Source organism: Artemia franciscana, chromosome 1, assembly GCF_032884065.1.
Source record: "Artemia franciscana chromosome 1, ASM3288406v1, whole genome shotgun sequence".
NCBI lineage: Eukaryota > Metazoa > Arthropoda > Branchiopoda > Anostraca > Artemiidae > Artemia > Artemia franciscana.
The window spans coordinates 13,573,403-13,589,725 of record NC_088863.1 but is presented as its reverse complement, the minus strand read 5'-3'; the positions used below and the strand labels follow the sequence as shown (position 1 = coordinate 13,589,725).

Here is a 16,323-nt window from a genome sequence, read left to right as displayed (position 1 = left end):
TCATTAACTTTTTTTTTTTTTTTTATAAAAGTGAAAAACAAAGACGAAGAAGGGTGTTTCGACAAATTTCCTAGCTCTTCAATAGGGACTGTAGCATACTTCGAATAGAATACTAAAAGTTTCCTTGGAAACTTTAGAAGCTCTTTTAGAACTTTTTTCTATTTATTCAAATGAAATCCCTATAAGAAGAAAATACTCCCAATTCCAGGAAAAATATATACATATTTAAAATATGTCCGTTTATAAATAGCTATACATCTTTAATGATTTATCTAAAACATTTTTCAGGTAAAAAGAAATGGCTTCAGGGAAAACAAAATAATAGCCAGAAAAGATATCAAAACAAGGGAATCATATCTGAAAGTCAATATTTTGCAATTTTCCTAGGGCTGGGTTCTTATGAACAGTGTAAGAAAATGGGAATTCTCCACTAACCCCTCTCGTTTGCATATATGCTTTGACGTTTAACCATAGCCTGCAGACATCACTAGAAAACCCATCAATCACTTGGTTTATAAAATCACCTTTCAACAACAAACAATCATCAGACATAACCTACTTAAGCCTGAATCACACCTGATTGACGCCAACCATGCCTACCTTAAAATCCTTTTGCAATCCTCAGCGTCGACTGACCGTCTCAAAGACAAGGGGCTCTTTAGTGAATTTCCCCAGCAGAACGGAAACATACAAAAGCTGGGCTCAATTATAATCTTATCCAGTCATTCCGCAAGCATTTGAATATCATGGTTGCAGCAATGGCGGCAACCTAGTAAAGAGCGAACCAAGGCCCAAAGTAATCAAAAGTTTAAAAATACGTTTAAAAAAAAAACTGACAAGCGAGGGTTTTTCAGAATTCTAAGATTTAGGGAAATATCAAGACTTAGTTTGTTTGGAACAGTTTCTCAAAAATCCATTGTAAAGACCACGCTCTTTATTTTCATTAAAAAACTGTTTCTGAATTAATAAATTAAAAACCTGCTTGATATTTAGCTGATTAATTAGAAAATATTAATAGTTACGCATATTCTGCTACGGGCATATTTGTCTACGGGCAGCGTAATCGTCAACTATATGGGATGAATATATATTTAGAACAAATAAAATAAAAATCAGTATATCCTGAATTTGCAGCAAGTTTTGTATAATTTGACTGATTACAATTGTCGTAGCAGTAAGCAACAATTGTAACAAATTAATAAAAAAAATAACGAATTAATAAAAATTAACAAAAAAACCGTTTGATGGAAGACGAACAAAACATGAAAGATAATGAAGAAAATCAAGAGAACAAGGGTAATTTTCAGCCAGCTAAAAATAGAAGCGAAAAAACAGGGAAGATTTTTTTTTTTAGGTTTCACTTGAAAAAGCCATTTTTTGTATGTGTCTGCATGTGTGTGTGTTTCAGCTCCGAGTAGAGCTTTGCGGAAATCCTTGCCGAAAAATTTGTTTCTGTCTTTTAGACTGTTTTTTCAACTGGCTCAAAATCATCCTGGTTCTCTTCGCTTTCTTAATTATTTTGTGCATTTTCGTCGTTTCTTATCAAACGTCATTTATAGCCAGCGAGGTTTTAGAATGTATTTTAAAAAAAATCAGCCACGTTTTGCTTCGTTTTTTTTTTCAGCCAGCTGAAAAAAAAACAAAGCAAAACGATAGACTATGTTAGGATTCACTTCAAAAGGCTAGTTTTTTCTGTGTGCGTTTGAGCACTGAAAAGGGCTTGGCGGAGATCCTTGACTTTTCTTTCCCCATTTCGTTTTTTCTTTTCAATTCTTGTTTCCAACTGGCTGAAAATCATCCTTAGTCTCTTGTATTTCCTTTTTTTATCTTTGTCTTTTATTAAACGTCATGTATAGCCTTTAAGGTCTTAGAACACATAGAAAAAGTACTGTCAGAGCATAAATGAAGAAAATACTGAGCGATTATCCCAGTAATGAGTTAAATTGCATGGTGAAGCAGAACACCATCGTGGGAGGATCCTCTATAGGAGGACAACTGCGGCAGGGCGTAAGATCCAGATTTATGGACAACGGCCTCTTTAAAGGGCTGCCTCGACCCTTTCGGGGTACCTGCAAGACTGGGAAACTTGCGGTCAATTTTTCCCACTTGAGGAGTGGCGCCCCTCGAGGAAATTATAGCCTAGTAAACAACACAGCACTCGTACGGGATTCTGATTATTGGATAATTTTCTGGGCTTGGTTTGTTTTGATGGGCGTTTTCGGGCTGAAAAACCTCTTCCTAGCTAATTTATCTACTATGGGCTGCCTCCCCGTAGTAGCATAATATTTGTAGGCATGAATATATAATGAGTCGGAGGTAATAGGCTTGGGACTGTCTGTGCAGGATTTCGACTCTTGTTGATAGAAGAGCATCGCCAAGTGCTGAAAACCATGTTGTGACCAAGATGGGCCCAGGATTGCACAAAGCCTCCAACTTACTGGAGGTCCCAGGGACTTCTTGCTGTCCGGTTCTAAGCCGGCTTAAGCGCTTCGGTGTAGACTTGAGAAGATATGTTGGTCCCCATCCTGCACTGGTATCCGGGATCACTGCTTTTCTTGAGGCCAAAATAATTTCAAAGATTTAAAGAACATGAAAATTGGAACTTGGAATGTTACGACGTTAAAAAATGACTATCGCATCGACATTTTGACTGACGAATTCAGACGGTTTGAACTGGATTTATTAGGAGTTTCAGAAACTCATATCCCAGGGGTAGGAAGCATGAAATTAGGTGACATAGAATTTGTTTACTCAGGAAGGAAGGATGGGGTACATAGACAGGGAGTAGGGCTCATGATGAATAAGGAAGCTGCTAAGTCTTGTTTAGGCTGGGAAGGTATTAATAATAGAATACTAATTGCTCATTTTATGACTAAAAAGTTTAGGGTATCAGTTATAGTAGTATATGCCCCCATTGAACCAACTGATGGAGATACTAGTGACTCAGATGAATTTTACTTACAGTTACAGGAGCAAATAGACAGGGTACCAGGTAGAAATATGGTGTTTTTGCTAGGAGATTTTAATGCCCAGGTTGGTAGAAATAGGGATAGATGGTATCCTAGCCTAGGTAATTTTGGTGTAGGAAAAGAAAACAGTAATGGCTATAGGCTTTTGCAATTTTGTAGGTATAACAACCTAGTTATAACCAATACGGTGTTTGGTCACAAAATGACCCATAAGTTGACATGGTATTCACGTGATGGTAAGACAGCAAACCTTATTGATTATGTTATTGTAAACAGAAGACTAGCAGGATCAATACAAGATACTAGGGTGTATAGGAGTGCCGTTATTGATGTTAAAAGTAAAGATCACCATCTAGTAGTGTCTAAGGTTAATTTAAAGCTGAAATTTCGGAAGAGTAACTCCCTCCCGGGAAGTTATGATGTTGGTAGACTTCAGGATGAAAATTTGAGAAAAAAATTCCAGGAACAGTTGAGTACTAAACTTGAGGGTTTAAAATTTGACAATGTGGAAGATGGATGGAATAATTTCAGAAAAACAATTTGTGAAGTTGCTGATGGTGTCCTAGGGAAGAGTGCTAAGACAGCAACTAGGAATATTAGTGAAAAAGCTTTAGGTTTAATAGAGAGTAGAAGGGGTTTGTATAAGAATTATCTGAGCGATAGGTCGTATGAAAACAAAAGGAATGTAAAGAAAGTGGAGAAAGCATTAAAATATGAACTAAGGAGATTATACTGGCATGTTAATAAATTGAAAGGGAGTAGCCGATCCGGACTAGTCCCAGTTAAAGATAGAAATGGGGCCACAATTAGTGATAAGGAAAAAGTTAAAGAAAGATGGGTGGAACATTTTGAGAATGTGCTAAACCGAGATACAGTTGCAGGAAAAGATATAGATGAAAATGAAAAAGTTTGTGATACCTTGGATGTGAAGGAAGATTTGTTTAGTGAGGAAGAATTAGCGACAGTACTAGAAGGATTAAAAAATAATAAGGCCCCAGGTGCTGATAGTATGATTAATGAGTTCCTTAAATATGGTGGCTCTGAGGTTAGGAATAAGCTACTGAAGATTATGAACATGATTTTTGAAAAAGGGGAAGTACCCAATGATTTTAGGAAAACCTTAATTAAACCACTGTATAAGAAAGGTGACAAGAGTGAATGTCGGAATTATCGAGGCATTAGTCTGGTCTCTGTAGGTAGCAAATTACTGAGTAATATGATACTTTTTAGACTGAGACATGCTGTAGACAAAGTTTTAAGGGAAGAACAATGCGGTTTTAGAAAAGGTAGAGGATGTGTCGACCACGTTTTCACTCTTAGGTTAATAATTGAGAAGTCCCTTCGTTGTCAAACACCTTTGGTCCTTAGTTTTATCGATTATGAGCAAGCTTTCGATTCTGTTGATAGAACAGCGTTAACAAAGGTCTTATCGTTATATGGTATACCAGAAAAATACATTAAAGTGATTTGCGCTATGTACGAGAATAATACTGCTGCGGTTAAGGTAGGAAATGAGGTTAGCAACTGGTTTTGTATTAAATCAGGAGTTAAGCAGGGTTGTGTTCTATCCCCCTTTATATGGATCATTTTGATGGACTTCGTCTTAAGGAGCACAGGAAAGGCAATTGGAGACCATGGAATCAAATGGGGAGGAAGAACGCTCCTGGACTTAGATTATGCTGATGATTTAAGCATATTAGATGAAAGTGTGAGCAAAATGAATGAATTTTTAGAGGTTTTACGAGTTCAGGGTGCTAAAATAGGCTTGAAAATTAATGTTAAGAAGACTAAGTCACTAAGGTTAGGAATAAGTGAAGATGAGCAGGTGACCTTAGGTAACGAAAAGATTGATCAGGTTGGGAGCTTCAGTTACCTTGGTAGTATTATTAGTAAAGATGGTGGGAGCAGTGAAGATGTTAAAAGTAGAATAGCTAAAGCTCAGGGTGTTTTTTCACAGTTAAAAAAAAGTTTGGAAGAATAGAAAGATAAGCCTACAAACCAAGATTAGAATATTGGAAGCTACAGTGATGACAGTGGTCAAATATGGCTCTGAAACATGGACACTCCGAAAAGCAGATGAAAATTTACTAGATGTTTTCCAGAGAAATTGCCTACGGATTGTTCTGGGTACCCGGCTGACTGACCGTATTTCAAACAGTAGGTTGTACGAAAAGTGTGGTTCAATCCCGCTTTCTGGGGCTATAATGAAAGAAAGGTTGAGATGGCTAGGCCACGTTCTACGGATGAAGGATGACAGATTACCGAAGATTGTCCTTTTTGGTCAACCGTCTGGGGCTACACGGAAAGCAGGTCGTCCTTGTCTGGGTTGGGAGGATGTCATAAATAAGGATTTAAAGGAAATGGGAACTTCCTGGGAGGGTGTAAAGAGGGAGGCTTTAAATAGATTAGGTTGGAGGAGGAGCGTGCGTAGCTGTGTTGGCCTCAGGCGGCTTGGTGCTGCAGTGAGTTATTAGTAGTAGTAGTAGTAGTAGATTAAGCGAGTAACAAAAGCAAGTAACTTCCTCACCCTCCTTACTAAACATTATTTTTTAACTTTCCTTATAATTTTGAATTGTTTCTATGTGATTCACCCATTTTTATTTTCGGATCCGTATCCCCCCTAAAATAATTTTTTATTATGTACGAGCCTGATTAAGAAACATTTAAAGAGTAAATCAATCAGAAATCAGCGATATGGGTTCTTACCAACAGTCATGTAGACTCCAGCTAATAGAGAACCAGCCCAAGCAACGACTCCTTTTCCAACTGCAAATTCATTTACAAAATCACCAATGAAAACGCCAAAAGTATAGCAAGTTCCATCAACGATAAGATTACACATGAACGAACAGAAGACGATGACCCACGCATATCCTCCGTCCACCGGTCCAAGAATATATTCGTCCATCTAAAAATAAAAGCAAACATTAAAAAAATTAATCAAAGACAATAAATAATTATTCAACTGAATAATGTATTATAAATAAAAAAAAAGGTAAAGGCAAAGGATACGGCATTAGACTTTACAGTCCGTACCGGCGGCGCTGATCTCCGTTTCCTGGCCCTTCAGCCAGGAAGTGCAATGGAGGGTTGGGGGCCAGCCATCCTGTGCTTTCGCACACCCTTCCTGTTTACCTTCCCCAGATTTTTCTGGGTACCCATTTAGAGCTGGGTCGACTCTGGCTAAGCTTACAGAGTCACGCCACTGACCCCCGTCCCAAACTGAAGAATTGGGTACACTGGGATTCGAACCCGCGTCCTCTCAGACAAGGGATCTCGAATCCAGCGCACCAACCCATGGACAGTAAAATTAGAACTTGATTTGCTTAGCTTGGTTACGAGGAGACTTGCACCACAGATTATGTATTAGATTTCACCAGATACCTAACCTTGGCAAAATGCATGAACCGCTGTGTTCCTCAATTATATTGGCTATCCAACTATATCCCAATTATATAGCCAAATTATATTGGCTATCCAACAAAACTAGCCAACCCGCACTATGTCATTGGATTTGAATGGATAACCCTCCGCACACGCTTGGAATTTAATAACGCTCCCCTTGCTCAATGTCATTAGATGTCGTTAACTTTGAGGAAGTCAAATAATTTTATAGGATACCTTTTGAGGTTTTCAAATAGATAGAAGCAAGAAATATGGGTAAGCATTTATAATATGTCTTACACAGTCATTTGTAGCCTACCGTTAAAAAATAGGAAAATTCAAGAATTCAATTTGTAGTGGAATAGTGCTCTACATGCATTTGTGGAATTTTTATCGAAACCAAATTTTAAAAAACAAAAACGTGGTGAAAATTCCGAAAAAGAAAAACTAAAATCAGATGGCGCATAAAAGCTTAAGAATCTGTAGATGTCCTAGGAATCAACAGATTGTAACTTTAAATTTTTACAGAGGAAAAGCGTCGTCAAATCTAAAAAAAAGTTTTGTTCCTTTGTTTTCAACATTCAGCACTCTAATACAGACAAAAATACGATAGCATCCTAAAAAGTCAGCAATAGTGAAACAACCAAAAGAAAAAACTTAGAAAATTACGGTTTTCAGGCATGAATACAATAAAATAGTCAACAAGCAAAAATTAGTGGGCAAAAAAGTAGTAGTAGGCAACGAATTTCTAAAACAGAAACGTGGCTGAAAAGTCAGCAAAATAACAGATAAAATATATAGCAACAAAACCCCTAAGAAGGAAAAGCTTTCATTGAAGGTCTTCAGAGATTGTAAGGTTCAACTTTCTATAGGCGAAAAGTCTTGTCAAAATTGACGGAATACGATACTGTCCCAAAAAGTTCATAATTTTGAAACAGCCGAAATATATATATATATATACATATACATATATATATATATATATATATATATATATATATATATATATATATACATATATATATATATATATATACATATATATATATATATATATATATATATATATATATATATATATATATATATATATATATATATATATATATATATATATATATATATATATATATATATATATATACAAAAAGAAAAACAGGATTTTTGCCGAAAAATTTATTGCCATAAGAGTGAATTTATTAATTTATTGCCAAAGGGCGAAACATAACTGATAAATGGGAATGGTGGCCTCTAAATTATATAAAATTATTATATAATAAACCTTTGGCACTATATACTCAAAACAAAAGGCAATTTATTACGAAAAATTTATGCTCAGTCAGATTCACACCCATGCAAAATTTCTTTAGACGCTGGAAAGGATTATCATGGAATGTATTGCCATAAGAGTGAGTATTGTTCCAAAGGGCGAAACATAAGTAATAAATGGGAATAGTGGCCTCTAAATTATATAAAAGTATTATATAATAAACCTTTGGCACTATATACTCAAAACAAAAGGCAATTTATTACGAAAAATTTATGCTCAGTCAGATTCACACCCGTGACTTCATGCAAAACTTCTTTAGACACTGGAAAGGATTATCCTGGATTACAAATATAGCGTCGTTCCAGTAAAGTTGCGAAAACCAATCTTTTCGAATACTTAAAATAATGAATCGCTTATTTCCATTTCTAAACTATCCTCAAAAGTAATAAAGGGGAATAATGAGATCTGATTTAAAGAAAGGAATAAAAATTAACTTTTGCCACTATACACACAATATGACCAGAAATTACCATGAAAATTTTGCAATCCGTGAGAACATAGCACATAGGAGTCATCCTAAAATACATATTTAGCAAAGTTTCTTTAACTAATGAAGAAGCAAAGTTTTATGATTATTCGAAAAATTTAATCATTTATGTCCATTTCTAAACTTCGCAACTGCATTATATGATGTATGATGAGCAAAGAAAAAATAAAAACAATAAAACACTTACAATAAAAGTTCTCAGTTAAAAATCCATTTTTTTTTATTAGGATATTTTATTAGGCTATTTTATAATAATAGAAATGGATTTTTAACTGAAAACTTTTATTGTAAGTGTTTTATTGTTTTTTATTGTTTCTTTGCTGAAGACGGCCCTTTGATATAGGGCCGAAATATTCAAATAGGTTTTGTTGGTTCACTGTTTTGGGAAAAAAGTCCTCATTATTCTCTCTTTTGTTGTTGTATTATGGAAAGGCAGTGTGGTCTTCGTCATTATTTAAGAATAATATTTTTCGATCGCTTGATAACTGAAATTCAGATTTGATTGACCTACCGAATAATATTCTAAAATTTACTTTAATTTCTTTTTAATTGAAAATGCCTCGAAAACTGGCTAAAATCCGTTGAAAAAAGGAGAATTTTTCTCATTTTCTAATCAAGATCATTCTCAAGCTAACATCCTAAACAGTATCATAATTGCGGCTCAGTGACTTGACAGATATGAAATGAAACTAATGATTCCAGTGAAAATTCTTGTCCTTCGCTAAAAATTACAACTGCAAATTGTTGCAAAATAGCATGTTCCAGAAAAGAAATAAACTTTTAAAATACCAAGGAGATTAAAATGAAAACATTTTCTGTCCTGGGCTTCATCTTAGCTCTATCCCTGCCACGCAAAAAATGGACAGGCATCATTTGCATTCAAGCCAAGAAGCCTAGACCCAGACGACGCTACGAGCCTCACCCAGGAAAGACAACCCTGGAGACGGTTAGAGGAAACTACTTCAGCCACATCCAGGACTACCACCCTAGTGAGTTATCAAAATTTCTGGTAATTTTTTTTTATATTGCCCAGTGATTTTCTAGCAAGTAATTTACAGTGATTTTTGCTCTAAAATTAGTAATTTTTCAAAATATAGCGCATAGATTCATGATACAATCGAAAAAAATCATACAAGAAGTTAATCAATGAAAAACGCAAGAATGATTCACTAGGCCGACATTTCCTTATATGTCCTAGATTAGCATTTATACAAATATAACGCCGTTGAAACTCGCAATTTTTCACCATATGTCTGTATCAAGATATAGACCTCAGAGCGTTATCATCAGGGTAATAGACCTAGTTAATCGAAAAATTACAAAAATGTTCTATATTTCCTATTTCACAACATTTGCTTAAATTGAACGTTTGTCTTCATATTTACGTTTTTTTCTATAAGCTATCAGTTGCCACCACCGCCAGCATAGAGGAAACAAATAGGTCTGTAAGTCAAGTAAGTCAAGACTTCTTCTGAGGGGAGGAGGGTGGTACCAATTCCTCATAGCCCCTAAATTCTAAAAAGTACACGTTTACAATATTTTCCCATGTTTTATCAAGGTGGAGTTAGACGCTCAATCTCTCCTGCTGACTATGTCATTGACGGGTCGGTCAAGGATTTTCACTTTGTAATTCTATAGTAGAACCGTCTACAGTAGGGTTTTCTGACACGCTGAATCTGATGGTGTGAATTTCATTAATATTATATCACTTTTAGGGAGTATTTCCCACTTTTTTCGAAAATGAGGCATTTTTTTCGAGGCTCTTAGCTTTTGATGGGTAAGATTAAACTTGATGAAACTTATATATTTGAAATCAGCATAAAAATCTGATTCTTTTGGTGTTTCTACTGATATTAAAATTCTGTTTTTAGAGTTTAGGTTTCTATTGAGCGGGGTCGCTCCTTACTTACAATTCGTTATCATGAACTGTTTGGTTAAGTGCAATAGCAAAAGATAGTGCGTTGATGCGTCAGATATATCGCATGGATACAAGGAAATGTTAAGGTTTTTTACTATCTCATAAGTGACAATCTTATCGTTAACAAAATTAATCACCGAGGAAATCTTTGGCGGAAGTTATAAAATGCCGTAATTAAATGCCATTCGACATTTATGATAGGTCCCAGACTTCACAATATAAATTAAAAAGAATACTATATTTGAAAAATTACATCACAAAGAAACAACTGAAGAGAATCTGTTGGATACAGGCAAGGCCGTATCCCGGAAGTTTGTTTGGAGGGGGGCTACTTTTATCTCAGAAAGTCTTTATAAAGCGTATCAAAAATGTGTTTATATGCTTTTGTTACTTCAAGAAAAGTCGGACGAAAATTTCTGAGAGAGGTTCAAACTAAGTAGCCCTACCCCCCAAGATTGCGGCCTTGGATATAGGAATCAGTTATGTTAAAATATGACGTCGATAAAGTTGAAATTATGAAAAAAAAAACTATTTTCTTGACAATACTTTATCCAAGTAGCCTAAAAGAAAAAAAAATGAGGACGGAGAAGTTAATTTTTCGATACAGCTTTCAAGACACAAACGGCAAAAAACACATGTTCTTGTTACCTTTAAAACATATTGAAAACTCTGATACTCTTTTTATTTAATTAAATAAATTGCCTAAATAATTATTAAATAAATCATAAATAAAGTTTATAATTTGTTATAATAATTATAATAATTAATTATAAAATAAATTAATTATTATTAAATAAATTAATTATATAATTGTCTAAAAGAAATTTTATTCTTGACCTAAATTATTCCCATTTTGAATCCAAATTGTGAAGTTTTATGTTTCCTCGAAATTACAAACGTTAAAAGAAAACTAAAACAAAACAACAGTCCGTTAAAATTCTTAAATTCAAAATACAACCACAAAAAGTCCATGTATATTTAAAGATTAACTGATAGCATTACTCGTGACATTTGAGGAGATGACCATTTTAAAGAAAGTCTCGGTATCTATGGACCTATATTCTTAGCCATGAGCGTTGGAAGTGCGTTCTAATAGGAGGGAATAATGCAAACCTAACATGTCATGCGGTTACTAAGAAGATTTACCAATTATTTATGAACTATGAAATGTTATTACGATATGCCTGCACGCAGGGAGGAAAGATTTGCAAACCCCAGCAAAAATTCTTTTACTCGCAAACCCACAAAAAGGCGGTTTATGTCTTAAACAATCAAAATTTTCTATTACATTCAGTAAATATTTCGGGATTTTAGCAAGAGAGGAATGTCGATGTAGAAATCACAGGGATATAAAGTACAACTACTTCTGCGATTTTTCAATACCGGTGCAAGTCCTCTAGAGTGTTCGTCATCTTATTACTAGCATACGAGGTACGTAGATGAATGAATTTGCAATGCATCTGAAAACTAACTTTGGCAAAGAACTTTGTGCCTGGCAAGAAAAAGAAAAGCTAAAGATTCCCCCAAACAATCCTTCAAAGCTGAAAAAAATCTGTCTGGATCCCGTGGTGGTTTTCGAATGAAGAAAAGAAGTCTTCTCTGAACCAAGAGGAATAAAACTTAAAGTCTTCTTCCATATTTTGGATCCACAGACCCTATTGGATCATATTTTGGATCCACTGACCCTATTGAATCATATTTTGGATCCACTGACCCATTGGATCATATTTTAAATCCACTGACACTATTGGATCCCATTTTGAATCCATTGACTCTATTAGACCATATTGGATCCATTGACCCTATTAGATCATATTTAGAAATCCACTGACCCAATTGGATCAAACAGTTCGTGGTAACGAACTGTAGTAAGGAGCGATCCGGCTCAATAGTAACCAAAACTCTAAAAAATTGAATTTTGATATCAATAGCTACATCAAAAGAATCGCATTTTAATGCTGATTTTAAATATATAAGTTTCATCAAGTTTAGTCTTAGCCATCAAAAGTTAAGAGCCTGATAAAATTTGCCTTATTTAGGAAAATAGGGGGAAACACCCCCTAAAAGTCGTAGGATCTTAACGAAAATGACACCATCAGATTCAGCGTATCAGAGAACCCTACTGTAGAAGTTTCAAACTCCTATATACAAAAATGTGGAATTTCAATTTTTCGCCAGAAGACAAATCATGGGTGCGTGTTTATTTGTTTGTTTGTTTGTTTGTTTGTCTTTCTTTTTTTCCAGGGGTCATCGTATCGACCAAGTGGTCCTAGAATGTCGCAAGAGGGCTCATTCTAACGGATATGAAAAGTTCTAGTGCCCTTTTTAAGTGACCAAAAAAATTGGAAGGCATCTATGCCCCCTCCCACGCTCATTTTTTTCCCAAAGTCAACGGATCAAAATTTTGAGATAGCCATTTTGTTTAGCATAGTCGAAAATCATAATAACTATGTTTTTGGGGATGACTTACTCCCCCACAGTCCCTGGGGGAGGGGTTGCAAGTTACAAACTTCAACCAGTGTTTACATATAATAATGGTTATTGGGAAGTGTACAGACGTTTTCAGGGGGATTTTTTTGGTTTTGGGGGTAGGGTTGAGGGAGGGGGCTATGTGGGAGGATCTTTCCTTGGAGAAATATGCCATGTGGGAAAAAAATTCAATGAAAAGGGCGCAGGACGAATCTGGTCACGTTAGAAAAAAACGTCAAATTAAGAGCTTAATATACAATGCTGGGTGTTCGGAGCCTCTCTATTATGGAGTATAATTTGAAAATAACACAACTATACGAGCGATAAAACATATATACCACAACCATAACTCAACTAACGAAAGAACTGCTAAGAGATAACACAACTATAAAGCGAAAACAGGTGAAAACTAACGGGAAAATAAACGAACTAAGAGGTGGAAGGGGCCCAGAGAAAAAATATAATCCTTTTTCAATTTTGAGCCTAACTTCCGCAAAGGAGTAATAATGTCAGAAGCCCCGAAATACCTAATTATTTTCTTTTCAAACAGTTCGTGGTAAGGAACTGTAGTAAGGGGCGACCCGGCTCAATAGTAAACGAAACTCTAAAAAACGGAATTTTGATGCTAAAAGATAAATCAAAAGAATCGAATTTTTCCGCTGATTCTAAATATATAAGTTTCAATTAATTTAGTCTTTGTCATCAAAAGTTACGAGCCTGAGAAAATTTGCCCTATTTTGGAAAAAAGGGGGAAACATCCCCTAAAAGTCATAGAATCTTAACGAAAATCACACTATCGCATTCGGTATATCAGAGAACTCAATAGCAAAAATTTCAAGCTCCTGCCTAAAAAATGTGGAATTTTGTATTTTTTGCCAGAAGACAAATCACGGGTGCGTGTTTATTTATTTGTTTGTTTGTTTGTTTGTTTTTTTTTTCCAGGGGTCATCTTATCGACCAAGTGGTCCTAGAATGTCGCGAGAGGGCTCATTCTAACGAAAATGAAAAGTTCTAGTGCCCTTTTTAAATGACCAAAAAAATTGGAGGGCAAATAGGCCCCCTCCCATGCTCATTTTTTCCAAAAGTCAACAGATTAAAATTTTAAGATAGCCATTTTGTTCAGCATAGTCGAAAACCATAATAACTATGTCTTTGGGAATGACTTACTCCCCCACAATCCCTTAGGGAGGGGCTGCAAGTTACAAACTTTGACCAGTGTTTACATAATAGTAATGGTTATTGGGAAGTGTACAGACGTTTTCATGGGGATTTTTTGGTTTGGGGGTGGGGTTGATGGGAGAGGGCTTTGTGGGAGGATCTTTCCTTCGAGGAATATGTCATGGGGGAAGAAAAATTCAATGAAAAGGGCGCAGGATTTTCTAGCATTACTATAAAAAAAAAACAATGAAAAAATAAACATGAAAACGTTTTTTCAGTTGAAAGTAAGGAATAGCATTGAAATTTAAAACGAACACAGATTATTACGCATATGAGGGGTTCTAAAAATACTTTAGCATAAAGAGCGAGGTATTTAGGAGGAGATAAATACCTCGCTCTTTATGCTAAAATATTTTTAGTGATTTCAACTATTTATTCTACGGCCTTTTTGATTCAGGGGTCATTCTTAAAGAATTGGGACAAAACTTACGATTTAGTGTAAAGAGCGAGGTATTAACGAGGGTACAAACCCCCTCGTACACATAATAAAAATATAAGAATATAAAAGTTTGTTACGAAAGTTAATTCTTAAGTTACGTATATTTTTTACTAATAAAAACGTTCGTTGAATATTAAAAGTTCTAGTAGCCTTTTTAAGTAACCGAAAAATTGGAGGGCAGCTAGGCCTCCTTCCCAACCCCTTATTTCTCAAAATCGTCTGATCAAAACTAAGAGAAAGCCATTTAGCCAAAAAAAAATTAATATACTAATTTCATTTCAATAATTTATGTGCGGAGAGCCAAAATCAAACATGCATTAATTCAAAAACGTTCAGAAATGAAATAAAAAAAACTAGTTTTTTTACCTGAAAGTAAGGAGCGATATTAAAACTTAAAACGAACAGAAATTACTCCGTATATGAAATGGGTTGTCCCCTCCGAGGTCCCACGCTCTTTACGCTAAAGTTTTTAATTGTTTTAAAAAGTAGAATTGTGGCAAAGAGTCAAACTTTAGCGTAAAGAGCGAGGGACTGCGGAGGGGACAACCCATTTCATATACGGAGTAATTTCTGTTCGTTTTAAGTTTTAATGTCGCTCCTTACTTTCAGTTAAAAAAACTATTTTTTTTTATTTCATCATATTTTGAATCCACTGACCCTAGTGGATCATATTTTAGATCCACTGACCTTATCGAAACTTTGATGTTAGGACTTCTACCAGCTGCTTTACGAATGGTTTTCAGTGTAATTCAAAAAATGAGGAAACAACTGCCAAATAAGCACGGATAAGCCATTGTTGTCAAATGTTAACCAATAAATTTGTCCAAAAAACACAATTTCCGCAACCAGCCGAATAAGTTTCAATGATATTTTATGAACGTGTTTGATCTTCAGGAAGAGCAATTTTCTCTGGGGAAAATTCCCCTAAAATAGGGATCAGGGGAAGGAATGTCTCAAGTGCATACCACCAACGCAACCTGCAAGCCCAATATTACCAGAGCTGATTTAAGTTAAGATAAGAGATAAGACAACACTTATTTTCAAAAAGCCTATCACGAGCTATAATAGAGCCGAATTCTCTTCACATGTCCAAAAAGAAAACGCAAAACAAAGAAACAACTAATACAGCGTAAATATTTCCATTTTAACAGCTAATTTGACTTTATTTTAAGTGTTTTTTTTTGTTATTTTTACAGTATTTGACTTAGAATGCAAATTCGGCAATATTTTTCTTGTAGCCTGTGATTTCTTTATTCCCCACACTTTCTGTTTTTGTTTTTGCCATTAATTGCATAAAGTTCAGTTTATTTCTTGTACTTGGACCTTTTTTATTTTTCATTTGTGTAAAAATTTTTCTTGACCATTTTATGCTTGATTGGTATTTCTTCTACTTTACAATTAATGAAAGGATTGTGCCGAAGACAAGGTCAAAAATGAAATAGAAGGAGGAGGGCGGTTATTGATTTAAAATTTCAACTATGTGAGGGATGACCGTTCTTCTATATCTTTCAGTGGAAACTCTTATTGGAGGCCCTTCATCGTTAAAGCTGACAATTATTATCCCAAAGCATAAAATCTAACAAACGTCTTATTCTAGAAATATTTGACAATGGTGGGTAATTGAACCAGAAAGCACTACAATGTGAGAAGTTCTGACTTCGTAGATCCTTTGTAAAACTGTGAATTCATGTTAAAACTTGATGTAACGCTCTAGGTATGAAATTTTTAAACTTTATGTTGATAATACCTTAATTGAATTCCCTTTTTACAAACCCTGTCTCTCTATTTGTTCCGTACCGTTCCGTTCTTAGCGTCTTTTAGGGACTGAATATAAAATACGTTTTACAATTTTCTTGGGCTCGCAGCCGAACATCTACAACGAGTAATTAGAATAAATTTTCAAAAATAATCATTTTACAGATCCCGAGTAAGGTTCGCTACTTTATACCTTGAACACAATAATCCTACAGGTCCATTTCGGTCCTACAATCATACAAACTTGAAATCTATCAAACCTCGGCTGAAGCGCAGTGTAACTTGAAGTCAGGAGTGCAATTTAAAGTGCTGAGATTCACCTGAAATTTGGCAGCCCCGGAAATTCTAAACCAA

The 16,323-nt window shown here is 35.1% G+C and overlaps 1 protein-coding gene across 2 annotated transcripts in view; it reads right to left on the bottom strand.

Moving 5' to 3' along the window:
* The window catches only part of LOC136025989 (monocarboxylate transporter 14-like), an 88,436-nt gene that overhangs the window by 36,336 nt on the left and 35,777 nt on the right, over nt 1–16,323 (bottom strand). For both annotated transcript variants that reach the window (XM_065702132.1, XM_065702141.1), the window contains exon 4: nt 5,676–5,877. In XM_065702132.1, the coding sequence (XP_065558204.1) occupies nt 5,676–5,877 (202 nt within the window). The remainder of the gene's footprint in view (nt 1–5,675; nt 5,878–16,323) is intronic.